Source organism: Engraulis encrasicolus, chromosome 15, assembly GCF_034702125.1.
Source record: "Engraulis encrasicolus isolate BLACKSEA-1 chromosome 15, IST_EnEncr_1.0, whole genome shotgun sequence".
Classification (NCBI taxonomy): domain Eukaryota; kingdom Metazoa; phylum Chordata; class Actinopteri; order Clupeiformes; family Engraulidae; genus Engraulis; species Engraulis encrasicolus.
In genome coordinates this window covers 41,095,592-41,106,857 of record NC_085871.1, presented here as the reverse complement: position 1 = coordinate 41,106,857, position 11,266 = coordinate 41,095,592, and the positions used below count along the sequence as shown (strand labels likewise).

At 48.2% G+C, this 11,266-nt stretch overlaps 2 protein-coding genes across 2 annotated transcripts in view; one reads left to right on the top strand and one right to left on the bottom strand.

The window, feature by feature from the left end:
* Positions 1-2,330, top strand: part of LOC134464072 (lysine-specific demethylase RSBN1L-like) — a 53,285-nt gene extending 50,955 nt beyond the window's left edge. The window contains exon 11 of the mRNA XM_063217513.1: positions 1-2,330. This exon is cut by the window's left edge and continues 62 nt beyond it. Within this exon, the coding sequence (XP_063073583.1) occupies positions 1-1,498 (1,498 nt within the window). The 3' untranslated portion in view covers positions 1,499-2,330.
* Positions 2,331-5,208: 2,878 nt separating this feature from the next.
* LOC134464651 (transmembrane protein 60-like) lies at positions 5,209-7,570 on the bottom strand. Its single transcript, XM_063218041.1, has one exon. It carries the CDS (start codon positions 7,394-7,396, stop codon positions 6,992-6,994), a length of 405 nt encoding a protein of 134 aa, XP_063074111.1. The 5' UTR covers positions 7,397-7,570; the 3' UTR covers positions 5,209-6,991.
* Positions 7,571-11,266: the final 3,696 nt, after the last annotated feature.

Sequence of the window (11,266 nt, the reverse complement as noted above, 5' to 3'; positions counted from 1 at the left end):
CCGCATCCAGCTGTACGACAACGACATCTACTACATCCCGCGCGGCGTCGTGCACCAGTTCAAGAGCGTCTCGGCCGTCTGCAGCCTGGCCTGGCACGTACGCCTGCGCCAGTACCACCAGGACGGCTGCAAGGAAGAGGAGGAGGACGAGGAGGAGGAGGAGGAGGGAGACGGAGGAGGAGAGGAAAGGGGAAGAGTTCGGGAGGAGGAGGAGAAGGAGGACGGAGGAGGAGTTAAGGTGGAGGAGATGGAGGAGAAGGTGTCGATCGCTGGGGGGACGGGGAAAGATGCGCCTGCGTCGTCCTCTTTTTCGACTACGTTGGTGAAGCAGGAGCCCAAAGCCGCCAACATTACTCCTCCAGAGTCCTCCTCCTCCTCATCATCATCATCATCATCTTTCTCCTCCTCTTCCTCCTTGGCTGCAGTTGCTTCCAGGTCTTCCGGCGCGGATGCTCAACCACCTCCCCATCCTACCACCAACACAGACTCGAAGCACCCGCATCCCAAACCCACTCTCAATCCCAGTCTCAATCCTAGTCCCAGTCGGCCCCAGATCAAGATGGAGCGTGCCGGCGCCGACTCCGATTCGCCGACGCCACCTGCTGCGAAGGCCGCCAAGTCCCACCATCATCATCATCACCACCACCACCAACAACACCACCATCACAGCAGCAGCGGTGGTAGTAGTAGTAGTGGTAGTGGTGGTAGCAGTGGAGGTAGTGCGGCCCGGATATCTTCCTCCTCCTCCTCTTCCTCTACTCCGTTGCCATCCCGCAGCGGAGAAGCACGGCCACCGAAGCCCCATAATCATCATCATCAACACCACCATCATCATCCTCATCATCCTCCTCCTCCCCAGCCCCCCTCCTCCTCCTCCTCTAATACGGACTCCAGAGCGCCCCCTCATGGGCACAGTGGCGGTGGCGGTGGTGGCGGCAGTGCCCCCGATACCAGGACACCCATGATGCACCACTCACACCCCCCCCAGCCACCACCACAGGTGAATCCCCTGTCGCAGCCCCAGCCGCCGCCGCCGCCCCACTTCCAGACCCCGACGACGGGGTCTCTCTTGCCCACGCCTGGGGCCCTGATGTCACCGCCCCCTCTCACCACCTCCCCAGTGCAGCCGCCCCAGGCCCATCCCCCCCATCCCCATCCCCCGACACCACAGCAGTCTCACTCCTCTTCCTCCTCCTCGCACACTCACCCACAAGCACACGCACATGCACACCTACACCAACACGCAAACCAACACCAACACACCCACACGACGACGGCCCAAAGCCACGCCTCTTCCTCCTCCTCCTCCTCTGCCACTGGCTCCTCCTCCTCCTCCGCCGTGCCCAGGCCGGCCAATAAGGACTCTTCGTTTCACCCAAAGGCTCCACCCCAAAGTGGGGGACGGGACTCACAGCAACCGCCTCCTCCTCCTCCTCCTCGCCCCTCCCCTTCCTCCTCAAACCCCCCCATGCATGGGCTTCACAAAGACGTTTTATAAGAGGAAACACCTCCACCCCCCCCCTATCCTGTCCTGTACAGTTTTTAAAAAACACAGCCCCCCCTTATTCACACACATGCGCGCGCACACACACACACACCAGACACACACACACACCAGACACGTTCGCGTACACTTTACACATTTCGGTTCGCCCTTTTTAAAAATTGTTTTAAACAATCGAATAAATGCTGACACCACATGCCCAAATGTCCCACCCCGACCCAACCCAACCCCGCCCCTCCTCTCCCCATTGTTGATGGCTCGCTGTGTGTGTGTGTGTTTGTGTGAGCGAGAGAGTGTGTATCTGAGAGAGAAAATGAAAAGTTTGTGATGCTCACACAGGTCTGTGCGTGTGTACTGCTTTTTGAGAAGAAGAGATGGGTGTGTGCGCACATGTATGTGTGTGTGTGAGTGTACCTCTGTGTGTGTGTGTGTGTGTGTGTGTGTGTGTGTGTGTGTGTGTGTGTGTGTGTGTGTGTGTGCGCGCGCGCGCATGTGTGTGTGTGTGTGTTTGTGTGTGCGTGAGTCAGTCAGAGAGACAGGTGAGTGCGGAACAGCTTTCACGCTGGACACACAGCAAATGTAGCGCGTCACGTTCCTCAGTGCCTGTCCAGAGCTGTGTGTGTTGTGTGCGTCCTTGTGTGTGTGTGTCTGTGTAGGCGCATTCAGGCCGACTGAGAATCGTGCCGGTTTCCTTTCCCGCACCTAATCGTGAAACGGCCGTCGCGCTCACGCCACAGATCTTGCCGGTCGCGAACCAGAAAGTTGGATCGCAATACGAACTGCATAAAATACTTGTTTTTTTCCCTCCGCGAACTGTGACGACAACGTGGCCACGTGCGGAACAAGCTCAGGACCCTGTTTCTCGACAGTGTCGTTGCTAACTAGTTAGCAACTCAGTAAGTTGCCAATGGGAAATTGCATTGCAACCAAGTAAGTTGCTAACTTAGTTAGCAACGACAGTGTTGAGAAACGGGGTCCAGAGCTCAGTGGGAACGCGGGTGGTTCGCAGACGAGCACTTCAGTGCCGAACGTAACTGGTGCGGGCAGCGGCAGCGGCCCCGTTCTGAGGTCCGTTTCTCGAAAGCGTCTTTGCTATCGTCGTTAGCAAAGTCCTTCGTACGAGCGACTCAACTGCATCTTGACAGTGACGCTTACCACTAAATCCAAGGGAATGGTGTTACGTCTTAAGACGGTCTTAAGACGGTTAGCAACGACAATAATCGAGAAACGGACCCCTGGTCGGCCTGGAAAATACACGTGTGTGTGTGTGTGTGAGAGAGGAGCACTTAAGACCGTCTCCCACTGCAGTCACCTGCTGGGGGGAGCAGAATTGTCTTTAAATTATATATTTTTAAGTTGTAGGACGCAAAGGTGTGTGTGTGTGTGTGCGTGTGCATACGTGCGTGCGTGCGTGCATGCATGCGTGCTTGCACGCATGATGTGGGATGTGTGTGTGCGTGTGTTTGTGTGTGCATGTCTCTGTATGTGTGGTGGTATTTGTAAGTTGCAAGGCGTGTGTGTGCGTCTGAGTTTGTGCTTGTCTGTCTGAGTGTGTGCGTGTCTGTCTGAGTGTGTGTGTGTGTGTGGGGTATTTTTAATTTGTAGGGCGTAGCCGACCGCCGTAGAGCTGACATGGACACGTCTATTTTTTGTAAGAAGAGACAGAAGAAGATTCTTTAAAAGGCCTCCAGAGCCCGACTTAGAGCTCATTTTATTATTTTATTTATATCCCGCTCTCTGTTTTTATTTTTATTTATCTCCATCTCCTCCCTCCCTCCCTCTCTCTCTCTCTCTCTCTCCATCTCTCGCTCTCTCTCCTCTCTCCCTCTCTCTCTCTCCCTCCCTCTCCTCTCTCTCTCCCTCTCTCTCTCTCCATCTCTCGCGCTCTCTCCTCTCTCTCTCTCTCTCTCTCTCTCTCTCTCTCTCTCTCTCTCTCTCTCTCTCCATCTCTCCATTTTTGGATCCTGTGTGTGTTTTGTCAGCACTGTAGTGTACATAAGGTTTTTTTTTCTAAGAAAACTTGTAGTGTGATTTATACTTAAAGAGCCTGGAATTAAAGGCAAAGTATTATGGCAAAAAAAAATCTGTGTGCTGTGTCAAGAGTTTCTGTGTCTGTTCGGTTCTGACACACACACACACGCACACACACGCACACTCTCTCACACAGACACAAAGACACACACACATGAACACGCACACGCACTTGCACACACATACCCCAACACAGACGTGCACACAAGCACAAAGATGCACACACATAGGTACGTAGCAGTACGCACACACATTCACACAAATGTGCGTAAACATTCACATACCGCGTGTTCACAGGCCATGGTTTTATGGCGTCCCTGGGGTGTCTATGAAGTTACTGTTTGACAGTAGATTACAGGAAGGGGGGGGTGGCTCCCTGCGTTGTGCTGTGTGTAGACTTCCTGTTTGACCACACACACACACACGTACACACAAACATCGTTATTACATTACAGCAGGGGTGTCAAACATAAGGCCGGGGGGGGTGCTGCTGATGCGGCCTGACACATGGTTCAACCTGGCCTCAGACTTGCAGAGAAAAAAATGCTGTTTGCAGATTCATTAGTCCATTTTATTTTTTAATACTTGGGGGGGCTGTTATCAGGCGATGAGGTAAAGGGGGTTTTGAGTGGTTTATGCTGAAGCCATGGGGGCGTTTATTTTAAAAAAAAAAAAAATGAGGTCGAGAACCACTGAAATGATACTTCAGGATACCAAAACATACATGGCAACAGTTTGGAACTCACCCCTTCCTCTTCCAGCATGACTGCACTAGTGCACAAAGCAAGGTCCATGAAGACATGGTATGGATGAGCTTGACTTGACGTAACCTGAACCTAAATATATCACTTCTGGAATGAATTAGGACTGAAATTGAGTCAGACCTTGACCAACATCAGTGTATGACCTCACCCATGTGCTTTTGAAATAATGGTCAAAAACTCCTAGAAACACTCCTCAATTTTGTGAACAGTCTTCCCAGATGAGTTGAATCTCTAATAGCTGCAAACGGTGGACTGATATTATATTGAACCCTATGGGTTAGGAATGGGATGGCAGTTAAGTTTCATGTGTGAGTCAAGACATGTTGGTGAATACTTTTGGTAATAAAATGCAGTGGTCTGTACCTGATTAGATAGACTGCGTTGTTCATGGGGGGAAAAAAGTGGAAACCTGCCACAAATTCAATCCAACCGGGGGGCGTTGTGGCACGGGGTGCTGTGGCGCAGCGTACTAAGCCCCCCACAATTGGGCTTGCATGACCACGGGGAAGCCCGATTCCAGTCCGGCCGGGGTCATTTCCCGATCCCACCCCGTCTCTCTGTCCCACTCACTTCCTGTCACCATCTCAGACTGTCCTATCAAATAAAGGCATAAACGCCCCTAAAAAAATACGTTACAAATTCAATCCAACCAGTTCAGAATTGGCTGATCATAACACAGTATCTGTAAACCAGTTACTCTGTGAAGTCTACTGTGCTGGAAGGAATCAGTGGCAGACTTAAAAAACTTGTACTCATGACACCTCTTTGTACGTATGTGGTATGTGTTCCTTTGCATGCTCGCTGTATTTATCTTGAGGTGTGCAATTCCTTTCGTACCAGTCTAACCCACACACACACACAAACACACACTACCAGCAAGACAAAAGTACTGTACATACCACAGTTTAATGAACAATTTATTTACAAACGACTTAAAACATCCAGAATCACAGCATGCACTTAACATAGAAACAAAAAGCTTCCATGATGCAGTTTGATGCAATAGACTGGAGCATACCAACATACCTCCAGCTGTACTGTGCCACAGTCCTGTTGCCACTGGCATGCCTGTCCGGTGCGGCGGTTTGGCTAGTGGGTGAGGGGGGCTGGCGTTTTCAGGTGGCTTTGCCCCCGGCCCAACCAAAGCTGTCAGCGACCCTGTGTTTAGTGTCTATAATGACTCGACTACTGTAGTCGTTGTGAATACTCATGAACGGCCATCCGGGTACTTTGCTCGTAAATGTGCGTTACGCCCCTTTATGGGTAAAAACAAACCGAATGTCTCATCAACTCACATGCTACATCGGCTTGTCTAAATGAACACAATCCATGCTTCAGCCACGGCTGTTTGGCTCTATTATTTCAAAAGCCGGCAACGCAACACGTTTTCTGCATGTTTCGCGTGAACAACGCTAGTCTACAGGTCCGTATCTTTAGTTTATTAAACCCCAACATCACCAGTTGACTTGCATGGCTTGTTTTCCTCCACAAATGGGCGTAACGCACATGGAAAACGTCACGCCGTTCATCATGAGTATGGGGAAGATTCTTCACCCAGGGCTGGACTGGGGGAGAATTAGGGCCCATCTGGGCACTTGGGGCTTAAAGGGCCCCTCATAATAAGTGGCGCTGAACTGACTCACCCGTGGGCCCCGCACTCGAGTCGTGGGCCCTTATTTTCAGAAATATACATTTTTGAATATAAGGGCCCACGAGGATGCGGGGCCCACCGGGAAATGCCCGCTATGGCAGATGGCCAGTCCAGCTCTTCGTGCACCCCAGCTCTTCGTGCCTGCCTCCAGAGACGGATTATGATGACCCTATGGGCCCCTGGGCCAGACAACAAGAATGGGCCCCCTCCATCACACCGCAAGGGCCAGACAACCATTTTTAATGTTATGAATATATAATATGCTAAATGTATATCATGTCGTGGTTAGAAAGTCATTGGCTTGGCAGAACGGCACTTGGCTGCTACGCCGGTGACCAAGGTTCTATTCCGGCCTGGGTCCTTTGCCGATCCGTCCCCATCTCTCTCTCTATCTCCTCCCTTATTTCCTGTCCCACTCTCGACTGTCCTCTCAAATAAAGGCATCAAAAAGGCAAAAAAAGAGAGAAAGTTCAGCACAGGGGCCAGGAGGAAATCTACGGGGCAGGGCCAGATTATCCATAGGGGCCAGTGGCACAGTTAGTACCCAGGGGCACCAAGCAGCAACCATTTACAGCCAGTTAGCCACAAGACACAAACTTAACAAATATTGTTCAAAAAGGGGGCCCCTGCGAGGTGTAGTCAAGTGCCCGGGGCGGGCGCCACAATGTCTTAATACGGTCCTGCCTGCTACAGGGGCCCTGGCACACTCTGGCCCCTGTGTAGAACCGGCCCTGGATACACTTCGCCCACAGCAGGCCTGGAATTTCGTCGTTTTAGGGGCAAGGGGCAAGGCAAGGGGCAAGGCCACTTGGCCTTTTGAGTTGTCAATTATTTGACGGCAGAAAGGCCAATAGCCAGGGCACCAAGGCCATAAATGTAAAAAAAAATCAGAGGCATCAGAGGGGGCACCAAGGCCACTGTGGCCTTATGGCAGATACTTTTTTCAAGGGCACAAGCCCAAAGTGGGAGGGCACGAGGGCCATGGCCCTGAAGGCCCTCGCGAAATTCCTGCTCCACAGTTTGTGTTCTCTTGCCATGTGACTAATCGCTGTGGGCCGGGAAGATGGTGCAGCCCAGCTCCACGAGGGCCCCGGTCAGCAGCAGCCAGAGCGGCACGCACACGTACACCATCAGCAGGCCCGTGAGGCCGTGGAGCCGCGCGCACAGCGCCAAGCAGAAGGCCAACTGGAGCAGCACGGCCGCGAGGTGCCACGCCTTCCTGCGCAGGCGCAGCTGCAAGGGCGCCGCCTGGTGGTCGTAGCCGGCCTTGCAGCGACCCGCCATCCGCAGCAGCAGCAGCAACAGGAGCGCGGCGTCCAGCAGCCAGACGGGAGTGAAGACAAGGAACCAGCTCCACTGCAGACGGCCGTCCAGCTTCAGCACCAGCAGGCTGAGGAAGACCAGCGACACCATCCACGCCAGCAAGGCGCGCTGTGCAAGGGACATTCTGTAGTAGCTCTGTCTGTCGGTCTGATCTACACCTGCAATTGGAGTACAATGCAAAAACAGATGCTGTGTCTCAGATGTTGTGCACTTCGGGGATGTTTCAGTGCGTAATTAATTGGCCATACGCACTGAAACATCAACACTAGTAGGCTAGGCTACACCATTTGAGATCCAGAGAGAGAGAGAGAGAGAGAGGAGAGAGAACAGTAAATAGCTACGTGTAGCATTGTATTGACAACTAACTAACGATATGAAATAAATAAAAGGCTGGTCATCATCATAAAGAGTAATAATAATGTGACACTATTTCATAAAAGCGCAACCTCGCATGCGCTTAAATTCTGTTGCACAGTCAATGAATTCGCTAAAAAGCGGCCGGTGCTTGACCGGTTATTTCGAGAGGAACATTCCATTGCACAACAGCAATTCGTGAAATACCATTCGAAGGCTCAATTTGATCACAAAGGTCTAAAAAAAGCCTTGCAAAATTACTGGAAAAGACAAGTGTTCAGAATCAAAACCTTAGGAAACAAAACATCCGAGCCGAGGCAATAACACCAGAGACAGCATCCTTGGTATCCTCATCCACATCATCATCATCATCATCATCATCACAGCCCTATGGCTGGACCTCCACGACGGTAACGGTACACACCTCTCACCTCAGAGCTGTGTCCTCGGATCAGCAGAGTCCACTGTCGATCACCATTTATTTCAGTGGCTAAATGGGCTAGCTTACTTGCTGCGCTCACACAGCACCATTTTGCCTGCGATTCGGAGCGCAGACGGCAGTCGACAACAGCACAGACTATGGAGCTACAGTGCAGTAGCATGGAAATAGGGGTGCGTTTCTCTTTGGAACATAATAAACGTGTACCGCAACGCCCCTTTCTGAGCTACGCGTGGAAAATCAGCAACGATTGGCCCGTTTGCTGTCAATCAGAGTGGCCTAATGTACTTCCGGGTGAGGGCTGTAAACCGTAAAATGTATAATATGAGAATGCATCAGAATTTTATTTAAGAAAATACGGGTTATTTTATCTCCCGTGTCTGCACTGCACAATGCGCTGTCTGTATAATCCGCCATGACGTTCAATTAACTGACTTGGTCTGCATGGTAAGGTTTGGTTAAAATACAGGAAAGGGCATCTATCTATCTATCTATCTATCTATCTATCTATCTATCTATCTATCTATCTATCTATCTATCTATCTATACGAAAAATGAAGTTGTCCGGCTGAGTTGTCATAGGCCTATTGAAATAACAATTTAAAAAAAAATCAGACCCATTTTTATTCTTTGGCCAGCTGATGGCGCCCTTTTGTTTCAGATGCTGGGTATGGATGGACTATTCCCTCATTTGGGCCGCTGCAGTTTAGCTCTTGTGTCACTCAGCCACGGGTTTTTACTCTTCCCAGGAATCGACGAGTCTAGACACCAAGCCAGGAACCTGATGTACAATATGTGTAAGTTCAATTATAGGCGACACTTGGCTGAGCTAGTGCGTTTCACCAGAGATTCATTAGAAGACTGCCACAGTGTCAGAATGCTTTAAATAGGCCTACCACTGTGCAGCGCAAACCGTGTGTGTGTGTGTGTGTGTGTGTGTGTGTGTGTGTGTGTGTGTGTGTGTGTGTGTGTGTGCGTTGAACTAATATTTGAAACAGGCATTTTAAATTAAATTAAAATAAATTGACCACCCAACCTAGTTAACTACACCCAAGTTTGTTGATCGCTTTAAGAAAATATTTACGGATGATATATGGGTTATTTTATCTCCCGTATCTGCACTGCACAATGCGCTGTCTGTATAATGCACCATGACGTTCAATTAACTGACTTGGCCTACGTGGTAAGGTTTGGTTAAAGGGACACTGTGCAGAAATGGTCAAAAAAGGTACTGCAACTATGCTGCTCATTGAAATTGGGCTGCCTATTGCCAAATTTGATCTTTACATGAAATTTACTAAGTAATAAACACATATCTTCTAGTATGGTCCAAGTACAGTCACTTTTACAGCTAAAAATTGCTATTTTTGGAAATTCAAAATGGCGGACCATGGAGAAGATCCCCCTTTTCATGTATGAAAAGTGCAATTTTTCCAGTCATAATGAATACTTATAATTCGATGGTGGTAGCAAGTATTCATGAAAAGGTAACATTAGTGAATGGGCAGCATGAATTCTGGAAATAAACAACTAAAAATCTCACACAGTGTCCCTTTAAAATGCAGGAAAGGGCATCTATCTATCTATCTATCTATCTATCTATCTATCTATCTATCTATCTATCTATCTATCTATCTATCTATCTATCTATCTGTCTATCTATATGAAAAGTGAAGTTGTCCGGCTGAGTTGAAATAGGCCTATTGAAATAATAATAATTAAAAAAATAATCAGACCCATTTTTATTCTTTGGCCAGCTGGTGGCGTCCTTTTGTTTCAGATGCTGGGTATGGATGGATTATTCCCTCATTTGGGCCGCTGCAGTTTAGCTCTTGTGTCACTCAGCCACAGGTTTTTACTCTTCCCAGGAATCGACGACTCTAGACACAAAGCCAGGAACCTGATGTACAAGATGTGCAAGCTCAAATATAGGCGACACTTGGCTGAGCTAGTGCGTTTCACCAGTAGCAGAAATTCATTAGAATTCATCAGAAGACTGCCACAGTGTCAGAATGCTTTAACCCTATACTGCACGGTGTTGCCATATGGCAACATACCATTCTTTTGGCATTTCCTGGTATTTAAATATAAATAATATAGACTGATTGGTTTTCATATTGAAACTGTGGCCTTGTTTTATCCAATTATGTGGTTTGTTGACATCACATGACACCACACACTGCCCCAGGCTCGCTCTTTCCCTCACTGTACATGAGTGTGTGTCCTTGACAGATTGCTCTGGCATTGGCCAAGATTTTTCAAACTTTTTGCAATATTTACAAAATTTTAAAAAACATATTGGGATAATCTATAGTTAGTCATGATCTGTTTTCACCATTTGTTATGTTTTCAACTAAAATTATTTCCTTTTTATGTTGAAAGACAGGGCAACATTGTGCGGTAATGGAACAAGACGGTCAATAGGGAAAGTGCATTGATACAAATACCCAATTCTAATTGATTGATTAATTGATTTATTTATTGATTGAATGATTGATAACTAATTATATAGTAATCATATTATTATTAGTGTAAATTGTAGTCTGTAAAGAACATAAAAAATGTCATAATAGGTGTACAGAACTGTTTTATGAGCTTTCACTCTGAGTACATGCAGAAAAGCGAACAAGGCCTATGCAGCCTCCCCTGACTGCCAGAGGTAGGCCTATACCACAAAAATCCCCAAACCCCAGATCAGAGCATTAAGCTACTGTCATCTTGACCATTTGAAGCCTCCAAAATGTTTTGACTTCATGTGTCTGTTATAATTAGGCTTATTAGCACACAACGTTTGTGCAAATCTGTCAACCCAATCAAAAATTATTGTACAGTCAACCATTTTGAAAGTCAGCCATTTTAAAAGCATAATCTCCAAATTTCAAACAGCTCATAAACCAATTATATTATTAACACACAAGATTTACTGCAAATCCAAGCACCCATTGAAAAGTTGTGGCATAAACAAAAGTTAGGCCGTCTCGAAAGATTGCCAAATTCAAAGTCAGCCATCTTGAAAGTCAGCTATCTTGAAAGCACTGGCCTCACAATTTTACATGGCTTATTTACTTATTAAAGAGTGCTATCACACAAGGTTTAGTGTAAATCCAAGGATCCATTCAAAAGTTATGACAAACAAACTGTCGGTTATGTTGAAAGATGCCTGGCTCGCAAATCGGCCATCTTGAATGTCAGCCATCTTG